This window comes from Ambystoma mexicanum, chromosome 10 (genome assembly GCF_040938575.1).
Source record: "Ambystoma mexicanum isolate Mex_15411 chromosome 10, UKY_AmexF1_1, whole genome shotgun sequence".
NCBI classification, from domain to species: Eukaryota; Metazoa; Chordata; class Amphibia; order Caudata; family Ambystomatidae; genus Ambystoma; species Ambystoma mexicanum.
The window spans coordinates 896,488,024-896,502,705 of record NC_090932.1 but is presented as its reverse complement, the minus strand read 5'-3'; the positions used below and the strand labels follow the sequence as shown (position 1 = coordinate 896,502,705).

The following is a 14,682-nucleotide window of genomic DNA, read 5'->3' as shown; positions in this document are numbered from 1 at the left end:
GGTCTGCCCACCAAATCTCAATTTTGGGCAATTTTGGGGCCGTCAGTCGATTTCCACACCATTGCAAATCTATGTTTTGCCAGTATACAAATCAGGTCCTTCAATTTAGAGAGGTGAGTGACGTATCTCCTGCCGCTTGGGAACAGTCCCAAGAGGCAGAATTCCGGCTGCCACTCCTTCACCTGGATACCCCCTCTTGTCACTCTCTCAGGCACCTCCTGCTAACATTTTTCAATCACTGGGCATGCCCAAAACATGTGCATCATATCCGCTCCCCCTTGCATACATCTGGGGCCGGTGTGGGTACACCTCCTCGTGACATGAGTCAGTTGATCGGGGGTCATGTACGCTCTATGCGTAATGTACAATTGGGTTAGCTTGAACTTACCGTTCATCGAAACCTGTTTGGTGTACGTCAGCGCCTTCCTCCATGCTGCTTCTGTAAAGATTCTCCCCGCGTCTGACTCCCAATTCCCTCGCACCTTGAGTTATGTGCCGCTACCCAGGAACAACTCATATAATCTGAGATCATGTGTCCCCTTTCAGAGACATTATATATGGTGACTATCGTCGCGTTGGTCTAAACTTCCTCTTGTATGATCAACCATTTCCTCCCAAGTCTCCGGAACATGCCCAGGTATAATAAGAACTGGCCCTCATGTATTCCATATAATTGTCCTGCCGCAATAGGTCACCCACTGTGGCTATCGCTTTGCTTTCCCTTTCCCATTGCCTTCTGAATTGTCCCACAACTCCCTGTTGTTCTCCTATCACTCCTATTAAGGGAACGTTTGTAGAACAAAGATCCAATACTCAAATGAGCTTCCAGGCTCTTTGCCATATGTCCTTGCCTAGTTTCAGCAATCCAGAGAGTCTCACCAAGTTGGGTTTCTGTACCCACAGTACTTCCTTCAAATAGTGTTGACCTAGCATCGGTTGCAGTAGCACGGTGTCCTGCAAGATCTCGTCTCCCAGCCAGCTCACTACAAATGGCATCTGCCCTGCTAGGTAATAACTTTCAAAATGAGGCACTTTCATTCCGCCTTCAGCGTAATCTCTCTGCAGGGTATGAAGGGTACTCCTATTCCCCCCCCTTTCCACAGGAAACCTCGGGCTAGTGCGTTCAGTCGCTGGAAGAAAGTTGCAGGTATGTTATAAGGTATATTGTTAATATGATACAATAGACGAGGGATTACAATCATCTTCAAGATGGCCGCCCTGCCTGGCACCCCAAGGGGTAGCTTTCACAGAACTGCATTGAATTAGCTACCCCGTTCAGGGCCTTTATGGTGTTATCCTCGTGTGAAGCTGGCGATTCATGCCACACACTAATATCGAGATAGCGGAAGGTGCCTGTCGCCCACTGAAGGCCCATCTTTGGTAATTGTTCCTCCCCTAGGCACCATCAACGGAAACAAGCAGGATTTCTTCCGGTTCACCTGATGTCCGAGAACGTACTAAATTGCTCTATGACATCTAATATGTACGGTAAGGTATATAGATATACCAGTACGACACCTGGTAAAATGCGCTATGACCACTGGATGATAGGTATAAAGGCAAGCTGCATACTCCTATATCAAGGCCCACCCATAAGGACCTTAATAGAGTACAAAGGAAAGTATGGTTGGGATTAAAGTATCTGCACTCTGCCTCTTCAAATTAAGGAATTACTGTTAAGCATTGGAATCAATTCTACAAAGACTTTGAGTAGGTTGTGCCAAAGAAAATATAGAACAATTGTTTTTTTTATTGGTGAAAGTACATGGTGGTCAGCCAATACGGGTTTCGACCTATGATCGTCTTCAAAGCTGACCTATGACATGCATTACTTACCGTAAAAGCATTTCTGATGGTTGTATCTGCTTAGATTCACATGCTGTGCATATAGTCTGACATCCAGTGGTCCCTGCAGAGTATTGCATCTTGTTTTTCGAAAGTCGAAAGGGGACGTCGACATAGGCGTGTCTGTAACACTATCCCTATAGTTACGTGTAGTGTACCCAAAATCCATCACGCGTCAAGGTCCCTCTGATTGTATTTTTTCTGCCATGAGGGAGCCTTCTGACTAACGTGAGTGAGTACAGAAAAGAGAGAAAGTAATAAGACGTCTATGTTCCTTCCATCCGAGCGGGGAGGAAGGGTGGGCGCATGTGAATCTAAGCAGATACAACCATCAGAAATGCTTTTACGGTAAGTAATGCATGTCTTCTGATGTTTGTTTATCTGCTTAGAACCACATGCTGTGGATAGGCCAGCGAGCAGTACCTGAAGTTGGAAGTGGGTTGTGAGAAGGAACAGTAGAGAAAAGGTGTCTTAGTACTGCTTGTTCCACCTGGGAATCAGATCTAGAATGAGCATCTGGACAGTAGTGTTTTGTAAAGGTGTGTACAGAACTCCAGGTTGCCGCTTTGCAAATGGATTTAAGGGGAACATTTGCAATGAATGCAATGGATGCCCCAGTGCCTCGAGTAGAGTGTGCTCCAGGCTTGAAGGGCAGTTCTCTCTTAGCAAGAGTGTAACAGAGAGTGATGCACTGGACAATCTATCTAGAGATAGTGGATTTGGAAACTGCATCTCCTTCTCTTCCTGCCGCCACTGAGACAAAGAACTGATTAGTCTTTCTTAGTGGACGAGTTCTTTCCATATAAAACATGACCGCGCTGAGCACATCAAGTGTGTGCAGGCTCTTCTCTCCCAAGTTTGAAGGGTTTTGAAAGAACGTTGGTGGTTCTATAGATTGGTTGACATGAAACTTTTAATTTAGGTGCAAACCTAGGGTGTGTGCGTAGAAGTACCTTATCTCTGTGAACTGTTACAAAGGGGTCTAAAATAGAGAGCGCTTGTAGTTCACTCATTCTCCTGATGGAGGTGATAGCTATTAAGAAAGCAGTCTTAAGAGTGAGATCCTTAAGGCTCGCTCTATGCATGGGCTTATGTTGTGACGTAGTGTAGGCGGAGAGTGCGGCTAGGTGAACTTTAATGGAATTAAAGACTAGACCTGAGTCCAGTAAGTGAGTCAGGTATAAGACAATATGAGTGGGAGAGCGGTCAATAGGGTTGATGTTCTTTGAGGTACACCAGATGACAAACCGTTTCCACTTACTGGAGTAGCAGTAGCAGTAACGAGTGTCCAGTTTCCTTGCCTCCCTGAGAATGTCCATGCATCTCTGAGGGAGCTGTAAATGTCCAAATTCTATGACCTCAGGAGCCAGGCTGCCAAGTTCAGGGTCTGCGGGCATGGGTGCAGCGTCAGGCCCCGGTCCAGCGACAACATGTTGTATGTGCATGGTAGTTAAACCGGAGGAGATAGTGACATCTCCATCAGATGAGCGAACCAGGGTTGGCGGGCCCACATGGGGGCCACCAGTATCATTGTAACTGGTTCCTGGTGCATCTTGTGCACTATCTTGTTGAGAAGGGGAGTCGGGGGAAAAGCTTAGACAAATTTACCTGACCATGCTATCCAGTCTGTTTCCCTTGGAGCGGTTCTGGGGGTACCTGGAGGCGTAATCTTGGCATTGGGTGTTATCCAGAGCTGCAAACAAGTCGATCTGTGGGAAGCCCCATTCTGCGAAAACGTTGGGAGACGATGTCTCCGTGTAAGCGCCATTCGTACTCTGCGGGTAGAGGGAAGTCTCTGCTGAGACCGTCTGCCAGAAGATTGAGTTCTCCTGGTACATGTTGTGCTAACAGCAACATGTTGTGTTTGAGAGCCCACTTCAGGATGTTCTGGGACAGCTTGGACAGTCCTGGAGAGTGAGTGCCCCCCCTGCTTGTTCAGGTAGTACATGGCCGTGGTGCTGTCCGTGAGGATCAGCACTGTCTTTCCTTGCAGATGTGTCTGGAAGGCCTTTAGTGCTTTGAAGACCGCCAATAATTCCAGTAGGTTTATATGGTTGGACGCCACACTTGAATTCCAAACTCTGTGCGCAGTCTGATGGGACAGGTGAGCCCCCCATCCTGTGAGGGATGCTTCTGTGGTTAGAGTGCCTTCCACTGCGGGGGTGGTGAAGGTGTTCCCCTTCACGAGGTTCTCCCTCGACCACCACCGCAGCGAGAGAACCAGGGCTTGCGAGACAACTACGAGATCGTCCCATTGTCCGCTGGCCTGATACCACTGACTGTTGAGCCACTCTTGCATAGGGCGCATGCAAGTAAATACATGACACCATCATTCATAGCAACCGCATGGCTTTGTGTACAGTCACCTCTCGACCGGCTACAAATTGATCTGAAACAGCATGTTTTGGACCCTCTCGTTGGAGGGGAAGACGAGGCCGTCCCTTGTTCGAATTAGAGCCCCTAGGAATTGTTTGATTTGGCTGGGGTCTAGACTGGACTTTTTCTCGTTGATGGAAAAGCCCAGGTGGAACAGGAGGTCTATAGTCTTTTGGGCATTTGAGAGGCAAGTTTCGAAAGAATCCCCTGTTATGAGCCAGTCGTCGAGGTAAGGATAAATCGGAATGGACAACCTGCGCAGATGTGCCGCTGCCACTACTTTCATGAATACCCTTGGCGCCGAGGCTATGCCAAAGGGTAGTACTTTGAACTGATAGTGTTTGCCTTCTATCATGAACCTGCGGTATTTCCTGTGCGCTGGCAACATTCAAATATGAAAGTATGCATCTTTCATGTTCAGTGTTGCCATGTAATCCTCCTGTGTGAACAGGGGGATTACCTCCTGCAAAGTCACCATATGAAATTTTTGAGGTTTTACAAATTTGTTCGCTGGGCGCAGATCTAATACAGAGCGCATGGTTAGATCCTTTTTGGGTACAAGGAAGTACACTGAATAAATACCCTCCTTTACCTGTGAAAGAGGCACAACCTCTATGGTTCCTTTTTGCAGCAGTGATTCCATTTCCTGAAGAAGGATGAGAAGGTGTTCTGATGTGAGACGTCTTCCCTTTGGAGGTCTGAATGTCAGGGAACGGCTCAACTCGATACAGTAACCATGGGCTATAGTTGACAGTACCCAACGGTCTGTGGTAATCCCCTCCCATGCCTGTAGAAAAGATGTTAACCGGCCCCCGACCGGGGATGCATGGGAGGGGACCCACATTTTCAGGTCATTTAGTGACGCTGGCTGGGGAGCCTCTAGGAGTAGGGCCCGACCCCTTCCTCTGGCACGACATTGGCCTCTCTGAGTATACGGCGTGTTGTAACCACTGGTTCCTTGAGGGGAGGACCAGTTGCTGGCTGAGGTATACTGTTGCTGAGGTTGGCGTTGGCCAAGAAAAAAGCGCCTATTGCCATATCCGCGCTTATTGGGGGGTCTCGTGATCTGGTCCAGGGTTTTCAAGGTTTCATGCTCCTTTTTTGCTGTTTCCAGGGTGTCATCAACCGCCTTTCCAAACAAGTTGGAGTCCTCCAGGGGTTTGTTAATGAGGGACGCCTGGGTCTCTGGCTTGAACCCTGAGTTCCTAAGCCATGCTTGCCTTTTAAGGAGTATGCCCTGGACTAAGGAATGGCCAGCCTTTTCCGCAGCATCTAAAGTATTTTTAATGATGCTCTGGTTTACTGGAGTGCCTTCGGTAACAGTGGCCAAGAGACGGGTGCGAAGAAGCTCAGGGCCCTTCTGTAGGCCTTCGCGCAACAGGCCCCATTGGGCATCAGTGTAAACTAGCCAACAGGGTGGTATTGTTGGCAATACGCGTAGCGAATGCCTCCGAGGTCGTAATCCTCTTCCCGAGAGCATAGAGCTTCTTCCCCTCCTTATCAGGGGGTGTTTCGCTGGTGGAACCTCCGCCCTTTTCCTCATGGTGGTCACCACCACAGAATTTGGGATGGAATTACCCCTAATACATAAAGGATCGAGGGGGAGGGGGTAAAAAGCTTCTCAATCTGTGGGTTAACACCCCTGACAAAGGCTGGTGTAGACAAAGAGGGAATGAGGCACCTCTTGATGGAGGAGAGGAGAGGAATGGCCTGGCTAGCCGGTGGCTTTTCCTTGATGATTTTCTCCACAAAATCAACCTCGCGGGCAGTCTTCCTCATATCGATCTGAAAATGTGCAGCTGCCTTGCGTAGCATGGCATTAAACATGGGCTGATCGTCCACAGGCGAAGGCTCTCTGACAGGAGTAGTCTGTGGAGAGGCCAGATCTAAAGCATCAGGGTCAGTTGGTGCCCCAGGGGATTGCCAAGGCTGTGGCTCACACATGTCGGGGTCTTCCTCAAAGCCCTCTACAGGATCTTGTAGGTCCTCAGTATCCATGAATTCATCATCGTCCTGAGTGTCGACATGAGGGTCCTCTTCAGTAAGGTCATATGCGTACATTTCCTCTTACTGGGGGTCAAAAGGTCTTGGAACCTTGCCTAGAGGGTTTTGAGGGATTACATCCCTTGGCCTTTTAGGTGTGGTGTGCTCAGAAATGGACACAAATCTATCCAACCTGTTCATACAGGTCTCAAATCTCTCCCTGGACCAGTGGGAAGACCCAGAACGGTCTAGGGGTGGAAAGGCTTGCTCCTCCATCTCCAGGCGTCGAGATCTCTCCCACAAAGAGGAGAAAATACCCCCGTCGCCCTCCGAAAAGCCATCCCGTGGGCCAGACGGTGGAGTAGTGGCTCTGGGTCTCTCCTTCAACCTAGGGGAGGGTTCTGGCGCTCCCGTTGCACCTTCGCTAGGTCTCGGCGTCTCCTTGACCTTTTCAGCAGGCTTCGGTGATTCTTCACCAGCTGTTTCTGAGCGTCTTCAGAGAAGATCCTCGCGATGCTCTCGGTGACCAGCCTCCCATCCAGGAGCTGATCGTGAGGAGTTGTTTACAGCAGAGCCGGAAACTTGCCGTCGGCGGACACCTTCTTGCGATGCGTCTCGACGGATGATACTTTAGGGGTAGCGCCCTTTGTATTCGATGGCCCGGTCGCTAGGCACAAATGCGGCTGCAGGGAGGGCTGCCGACGGCCGGCTGTGTGGGTGTCCCCGTTGGCGCAGAGGCCTTCTTCGACTTACTCGAAGAATGGCCGGGGGTTGTGTGTTTTGTGACGTCTATTTGTCCTTCAGATTCGCTGGGGTGTACATCCCCCAAAGCAGGGCCAGAGCTCCGATAGGGGGGTCAACAACCTCCGTTACGGAGGTCGAGTCATCACTATCACCCTCGTTGCACTCAGCGGCCGCGGGCGAGGAATCAGCCTTCAACATCCCATAGGCTGCCCACCTTTTAATCCTGTGTTCTTTCAGAGTGTTTGGGCGAAGGAGCTTGCAGGCCGCACAACCAGCTTCGTCGTACTTCGTCGTACTCGAGGGGCAAGCAGCGGTTACACCGCCTGTGCTTGTCCTTCCACAGGAATTTGCCTCTACAAATTGGGAAAAATCTAAAAGGAGTCGTTTCGATAGCTGAGGACGTAACAAGTGATAACGACCCGGAATGAAAGGGGGAAGAAAGGGAAAGGCATTCTAGTATGAGATAGAAATGCCCACGCCGACCCCACTCTCCCTACTGTGCAGGCCAGGCCACGTGGTCGGCAGCGCCGATAGGATCACTGTCCATCGAAAACCACCATTCGTCGAAGATCTGGTCTCGGCAGAGATGTGGAAGGGCTGTTGAAAGAGGGCTGGAGGTGATGTTAGTTAACAATAATTAAACAAAATCAACCAAGGGTCGAGCAATGGCAATGTCTCTTACGAGCTCTGCTTAAGGCGACCAGTATTCTGGGCGGAAAAAAATAATCTAAGGGACCTCGATGCGTGAAGAATTTTGGGTACACTACACGTCACTATAGAGATAGTGTTACAGACACGCCTATGTCGACGTCCCCTTTCGACTTTCAAAAAACAAGATGCAATACTCTGCGGTGACCACTGGATGTCAGACTATATGCACAGCATGTGATTCTAAGCAGATTAACAAACATCAGAAATATCATATTTGGACACATTTTAGTGTTGCATAAAAATATTATCACATACAAAAGATAATGACCACAATTGGTGTTTAACACAAAGGCAAGAAGTTGGATTCCCACCAAATTGCACAAAAGTATTTGATTCGAGGTTTATATGTGGGTAGAGTGCCATTTATATGTTCACTGTGCTCTTCTTACTAGTGATAGGATTACATTAAATCATTCCTCTAACCCTTGTTAGTTTTAACCAAAGTGAAAACCAGCCCGTGAAAAACGGCGATATGCCAAATGTATGCACTCACCCTTAAATTTGTAGTATGCAGAGCAATTGACCTGGTGACAATGTATTGCCAATTAGAATCTCAGAATATATTTAGTATTGACATCTGTTCATAAACTATTGGAAATTAAATAGCAACATACCCCCTGTAAGTATCCTATGCGTCGTGATACAGCAGGTATCTCCCAAAATATTCTTGTCTTTATAAAAGTTGGCTTTTTCGAGTGCGTTCAATATTTTCTATATAAAAAGTAATAAAAGCCATGAGGAAAAAAGCCAGTTGTGTCTTTGAGGATACCGAGTACACATTGGGTACCTCAAAGTCTGTGAAATAACTTCTTTGATGTTTCATGCTATGCTGGAGGTTTGGGTCTGCTAAAGTGAGCTTGGGGCTCTCTCAGTCGAGGAGGGGGTAATTTACTGTTTCCTTGCAGGGTTAGTCTGTGACTCCCCAGTCGTGCACCAGGGACCAAGACCAGGTGACATAGGGATGTAAAGAAAAGCCTGCAAACAAGGAAACTGAATCAAAATTCTTAGGTCATAAAGAGAGAAACAATTGTCCTGAAGCCATTGCATGATGGGATACTGAGACCAAGTTTCTAGAATAAACTTTGAGAATCTAATGCCCTGAAATGACGGACTTCAGATTCTAAGTGTCTAGTACACCGTTACAGGTCCTTTATGGAACATCCAGAAGGTCATACCTGCCTCATGCAACTAGAAAGGCCATGCGTTCTAGAAAGGAGTTTACAAAAGCAATGGGATGGAAAATGAAGGTTACCTTCATGGCACACGGACGACATGTTGCTATACGTGAGTTAACCTGAAGACAACCTACCGTACATTTTAAGGAAAGTATGGTTGGGATTCAAGTATCTGCGCTCTGCCTCTTTAAATTGAGGAATTACTGTTAAGCATTGGAATCAATTCTACAAAGACTTTGAGTAGTCTGTGCCAAAGAAAATATAGAAGAATTGTTTTTTATTGGTGAAAGTACATGGTGGTCAGCCAACACGTGTTTCGACCTATGGTCGTCTTCAAGGCTGACATATAGATCATATTTGGACGCATGTGTTGCATAAAGATATTATCACATAAACAAGATAATGACCACAATTGGTGTTTAACACAAAGGCAAGAAGTTGTATTCCCACCAAATTGCACAAAAGTATTTGATATGAATATTCAGACACATTAAAGAGTAATGTGATTACATGGTTACATACCCATAATGAAATCATCCATAGAAGGGTATGGCTGCAGTAGAACACACAAGACAAGAATGCATTTGTTATAAATACTTACATTATTAACTGATTGAAATATTATAAGCTTCTTTGTAATGATAAGTTGTTTTGCACTTAGTTATGCACTGAATACAGGTGCCCTAAAAGTGAGTGTGCACCTCACCTCCATGTCCAGTCTCATATTATCAAAATTATTAATTTGTGAATAAATGTGGGTAATGTACCATTTGTATGTTCACCGTGCTCTTCTTACTATTGATAGGATTACATTGATAATCATTCCTCAAACCCTTGTTGTTTGTTTTAACTTTTAACCAAAGTGCTCCGTGTCACTTTGATGAACGGCAGCCCGTGAAAAACGGCGATATGCCAAATGTATGCACTCACCCTTAAATTCGTAGTATGCAGAGCAATTGACCCGGTGACAAGGTATTGCCAATTAGAATCTCAGAATATATTTAGTATTGACATCTGTTCATAAACTATTGGAAATTATATATCAACATACATCGTAAGTTTCCTATGCGTCGTGATACAGCAGGTATCTCCCCAAATATTCTTGTCTTTATAAAAGTTGGCTTTTTCGAGTGTATTCAATATTTTCTATATAAAAAGTAATAAATGTCATGAGGATAAAAGCCACTGGGACTGTTTTTGTGCACATTCTGTGACCCACTGATTCAAGGTCCTTCATGCTGTGACAACTTAATGCCAGATCCAGATGTTTCTTAACAATGTTCATAATATTTTCACAAAACATTTTTGGTTTAAACAGCCGCTTTGAGTACTCTTTTCTTGATTTCAGTGTAATTACATATCGCTCACCTTGGATTAATAAGAAATGCATATAATATGGAAGAATTTGCTAAATAAATTAGAACGATAAAGTAACTTAAGTAGAATGAAAGGAGACTTACTCAGAGGCTGCAAGAGGGCCTGGATCTGATCAGCATAATATGACTTGTTATCCTGCAGGGCAAAGAAATATCAAATTTAATATAAATGATGCTTGCAAATGGTAGTGTACAGATATACTATCACAGAACAACTACATCTGCATTTTAAAAGCCAGCTGTGTTGGAATGACTGATCCACCCACTTTAAAATGTCATTATTTACCTCCATACTAACCAATAGTGGTTAATAATTGCAATGGCAATACCCACTGGAAGCTCCCCCAGGCTCTTCCACACTTCTCATGAAATTCTGGTCTCACTGTTCTCCAATTGGCCAGAAACACAGAACTAGGAGACAACCCTTAGTGCCAATTTCAGCCACAGAGAGCAATACGTGTGTAATTATTTACATAGTCAGTATGCCAACCCCACTGCCACCATCTATTGCTTTTTCTGCTACCGCTCTGCATACAGTGCTGGAATTACTCTGGATTTCCCAGTATTTGGCAACCAGCAAAAATGTTCTCCCTGTATCCCGAATCCAGAGAAAAGAAAAGCTGTTGCATGAGTCACCACATTCTGCACCCTCAGTGATCATCTGTTTCCATGATGCAGAGCTCAGCTACGGTTTGTTTTTGTTGTGTATATTAGCACATTAATGTACGATTGGTGCGAGTTTGCAGCATACCCTTAAGTGAGAAGGTGATTGGGAGTGCCGATATTGTCCCTTAAGGGGTGAAGAGGTGTGAATGGTGGGTGATCAGACAGGTGAGGGATTCACAACGCTTCATGCTGTGAAAGAATGACCACAGCAGGTGTTCATACCATGCCTTTAGTTTCAGAGGGTTTCTTTCAGCATCAATAGTAAAATTTAAAACCCAGATTAGATTTTTTATGCTCAAATATTTTTACATGCTGGTGATTTAGGCTTCCAATTAGCATGGAGCCAATAAATCTGCAATCATGCCCTTTTCTGCTCAACATGTTACAATAATGATTTATATATACACACACACATATATATATATATATATATATATATATATATATATATATATATATATATATATATATATGTCAGGTTGCTTTGTTATGTGATGTGTGCATGTTTCAAGTCATCTCTATAAAAGAACAAGTTACTTACCCCTAGTAATGTTCTTTCGACTAGATGTTCATTCCACATCTTTGATATATAATATCCGGCTTCAGCTGCTTCAGAATTCTTTTTCGGTAGAGGGAGCTGTGCATCGATGCAGTCGACTCGATGTCCCTCGAGGGCCTCCGTCTCTATAGCACGCGCAGGGCCCGTTGGCTTCAGTTCTGTTTTTTCATGTCATTCTCAAGTAGAACTACCCGCATCAATGCAGGTTTGACGGTACTAGGCTCTGAAGGAGCGAAAGCTGTAATAGCATAGGAAATTCTACTGAGGGGTAGGCTGGGAGGGCAATGAGGAATATGTGGGAGGAACATCCAGTCAAAGGAACATTACCAGGGGTAAGTAACTTGTTCTTCGAATGGATTGTGTCCTCCCACGTATTCCTCATCTTTGATAGACTCCCAAAGCAGTGTTAGTTTTGGTGGAGGGAGTAAGAATTGTGTCATCAATGGTTTCCATGAACAGCATGGAGGACAGCTTTTCCAAAGCTTCAATCCTGACTTAGGATAGAATCAAGGCTGTAATGCTTAGTGAAAGTGTGCATTGTGGACCACGTAGCTGCCTCACAAATGTTTTTAATAGGAACGCCTCTTTGTAAAGCAGAGGAAGTAGTCATGCCCCTAGTGGAATGGGCCCTAAGGCCTTCTGGAGGATGCTTGCCTTCCAGCCTGTAGCATTCTGAAATTGCTAGGATAATCCATCTGGATAAGGTTTGCTTTGTCACAGCCTGACCCAGTCTATGACCTGTATAACCTATGAATAGTTGGTTATCCAGACGAATTTTCGACAACCTTGAAATGCAGAAGCTCAGAGCACTATGTGGATCGAGCCTGTGCAAGCTCTCCTCCTCCTTGCCAGGATGAGGTGGAAGGATAGAAAGTGGGTAACACAATCTTTTGTCCTAAATGAAAGCTTGAAATGACCTTAGGTAGAAATGAAGGCTTAACGCTCAGGACGACCTTGTCCTTGTGAAACACAGTAAATGGTGGTTTAGGGGATAGTGCCTGCAACTCACTCCCTCTACGAGCTGAAGTTAGTTCTACCAACAAGATGGTATTGAAAGTTAGTAACCTTAAGGGACATGAATGGAAAGGTTCAAATGGTGCACACATAAGAAATGTTAACACCAGTTTGAGTTCCCAAATGGGAACCTGAAAGGGAGATGGAGGGAAGCCATTAGTGAGTCCTTTCAGAAATGTTATCACCAAAGGTATCTTAAAATATGATGTTTCCTCAGACGAGTGCTTGAATATGGATAGCGCCGCCAAATGACCTTTAATGGTCCCAACCTAGAGCACCAGACTGGATAGGTACCGTAGAAATGGGTGTACATTCTTGTCCCTGCACCAGCTGCATAATTTGTTCCAACGGCAGCGGTACAAAGACTTCATTGATGGCCTTTTAGCCAAAAGCAAAATCTCCATTACGTCATCCGGGAGGTCTCAATACTTGTACCTCAGCCTCTCAGAAACCATGCGTGAAGGCTGAATGTCTTGACCTCTGGATGGAGAACCCGACCCTCCTCTCGCTAGAGAAGGTCCTCTCTTTGTGGAAGACGTATTGGAGGGCAGATGGACATGTCCAGAAGGTCTGGGTAACACGTCCTTCTGGTCCAATCCGGGACAATTAGGATCATCTGTTTCCCAAACTTTCTCAACCTCCTGATCACATGAGGAATGACAGGGACTGGAGGAAATGCATACAGGAGTGGAAACTCCCAGTCCACCACAAACGCGTCTCCTAGAGCTCCTCCTGGGGGAAATTCCCTGGAGCAATACAGTTCGCACTTCCTGTTGACACTGGTCGCAAACAAGTCCACTTGAGGGATTTCCCAAATGGTGAAGATCTCTTGAAGGACTTCCACAGCTAGTTCCCACTCGTGGGAGACTGTGCTCTGCCTGCTCAGAGCGTCCGCCGCTGTGTTCTCCTCTTCGGCTAGGTGAACAGACAACAGGGAGATTCCTTCTTGAACTGCCCGGTAACAGAGCTGCATTGCCTCTCTGCTCAGTGGTAGTGACCTTTCATGCTCTGGTGACTCCTCCATCCAATCCTCTTCACCTGGGTCTTCAGTGCAACTGTCCTGGGTGTCCGTCTTCTGCTTTCTTCCTTATCTCTTCCCCCTTACGGTCCTTCTTTGTCTTGTGGAGATAAAGGTGAGCACCTCTGGAGGCCACGTTGCCGGGTTGGTACACACCAAGCAACAGGGATTCCCGGGGTGCTGACCCCAGTCAGGGAAAAAGCCTTGCGGCAAAAAAACCTGTAGCAGATCCTCTTCAGAGGTGATAGAGAAGGAGGACTCAGGACCAGAGTGCAGCACGTTGTTAAATGCTGGTACAGAAAGCACACTTGACAGACTGGTGAGTACTGAAGGTTGTATATATGCCAGGATTCAAGGACACAGAATTGGAGAGGGTACAACTCCGACTAGCAGGTAAGAAGGACCAGAGCATCAGCCAATAATGGACAATAGCAGTAAGGCAGAGAAAGAGATCCAGGGCGAGCCGAGACCCGTGAAAGAGATCCAGGGCGAGCCGGGGCAAGAGCCGTGGAGATAGATCGAGAGCGAGCCGGGGCGAGACCCGGGAGAGGGAGAGCAGCAAGAGAAAGGAAAACAGCAACGCCTCGGAAGGCGAGCAGGCGAGGTGAACAAAGGAGAGCAAGAGAAGGATTGGTGAACAGAGCAGAACGGCAAAGAAGGAACAAGTTACTTACCTGTAACTGTTGTTCTCCAGCATGGGTCTGGCATGGATTCACATGCTCATGAATATTCCCCGTCGTCAGGCTGGGAATCCTCGGTAAAGAAAAAACCAGTATCAGTTTCGTTTCTGATCTGTCTTTCGTAGTAATAACCAATCACTGGTCTCTGCGTCATACTGACCACAGCCAATGACTGCCCTCTACCTAAGCACCGCCTTTGGCAGCCATCTTCAGATTTGGAAGCACGTGAAGTGGCAGTATGACCAAGTGAAGAGCCGCAGAGGGGTAGGCGGGAGGGTTCGCATGTGAATCCATGCCAGACCCATGCTGGAGAACAACAGTTACAGGTAAGTAACTTGTTCCTTCTCCAGCATGGGGTCTGGCATGGATTCACATGCTCATGAATAAAGAATACATGGCAGTACACACATGCACAACCACGGGAGGTGGCAAGGCTCAACATTAAGCATTACATCAAACTCAACATTAAGCATCTTACCTCCTCACCAGGCTCACCTCAGGCGAACAGGTTGCGCAGCACTGCTTGGCCGACCCT

General features: G+C 46.3%; 1 protein-coding gene across 1 annotated transcript in view; it reads right to left on the bottom strand.

Moving 5' to 3' along the window:
- LAMP3 (lysosomal associated membrane protein 3) overlaps positions 1–14,682 on the bottom strand; it is a 329,224-nt gene that overhangs the window by 35,239 nt on the left and 279,303 nt on the right. Inside the window, exon 4 of the mRNA XM_069618651.1 lies at positions 10,295–10,346. Within this exon, the coding sequence (XP_069474752.1) occupies positions 10,295–10,346 (52 nt within the window). The remainder of the gene's footprint in view (positions 1–10,294; positions 10,347–14,682) is intronic.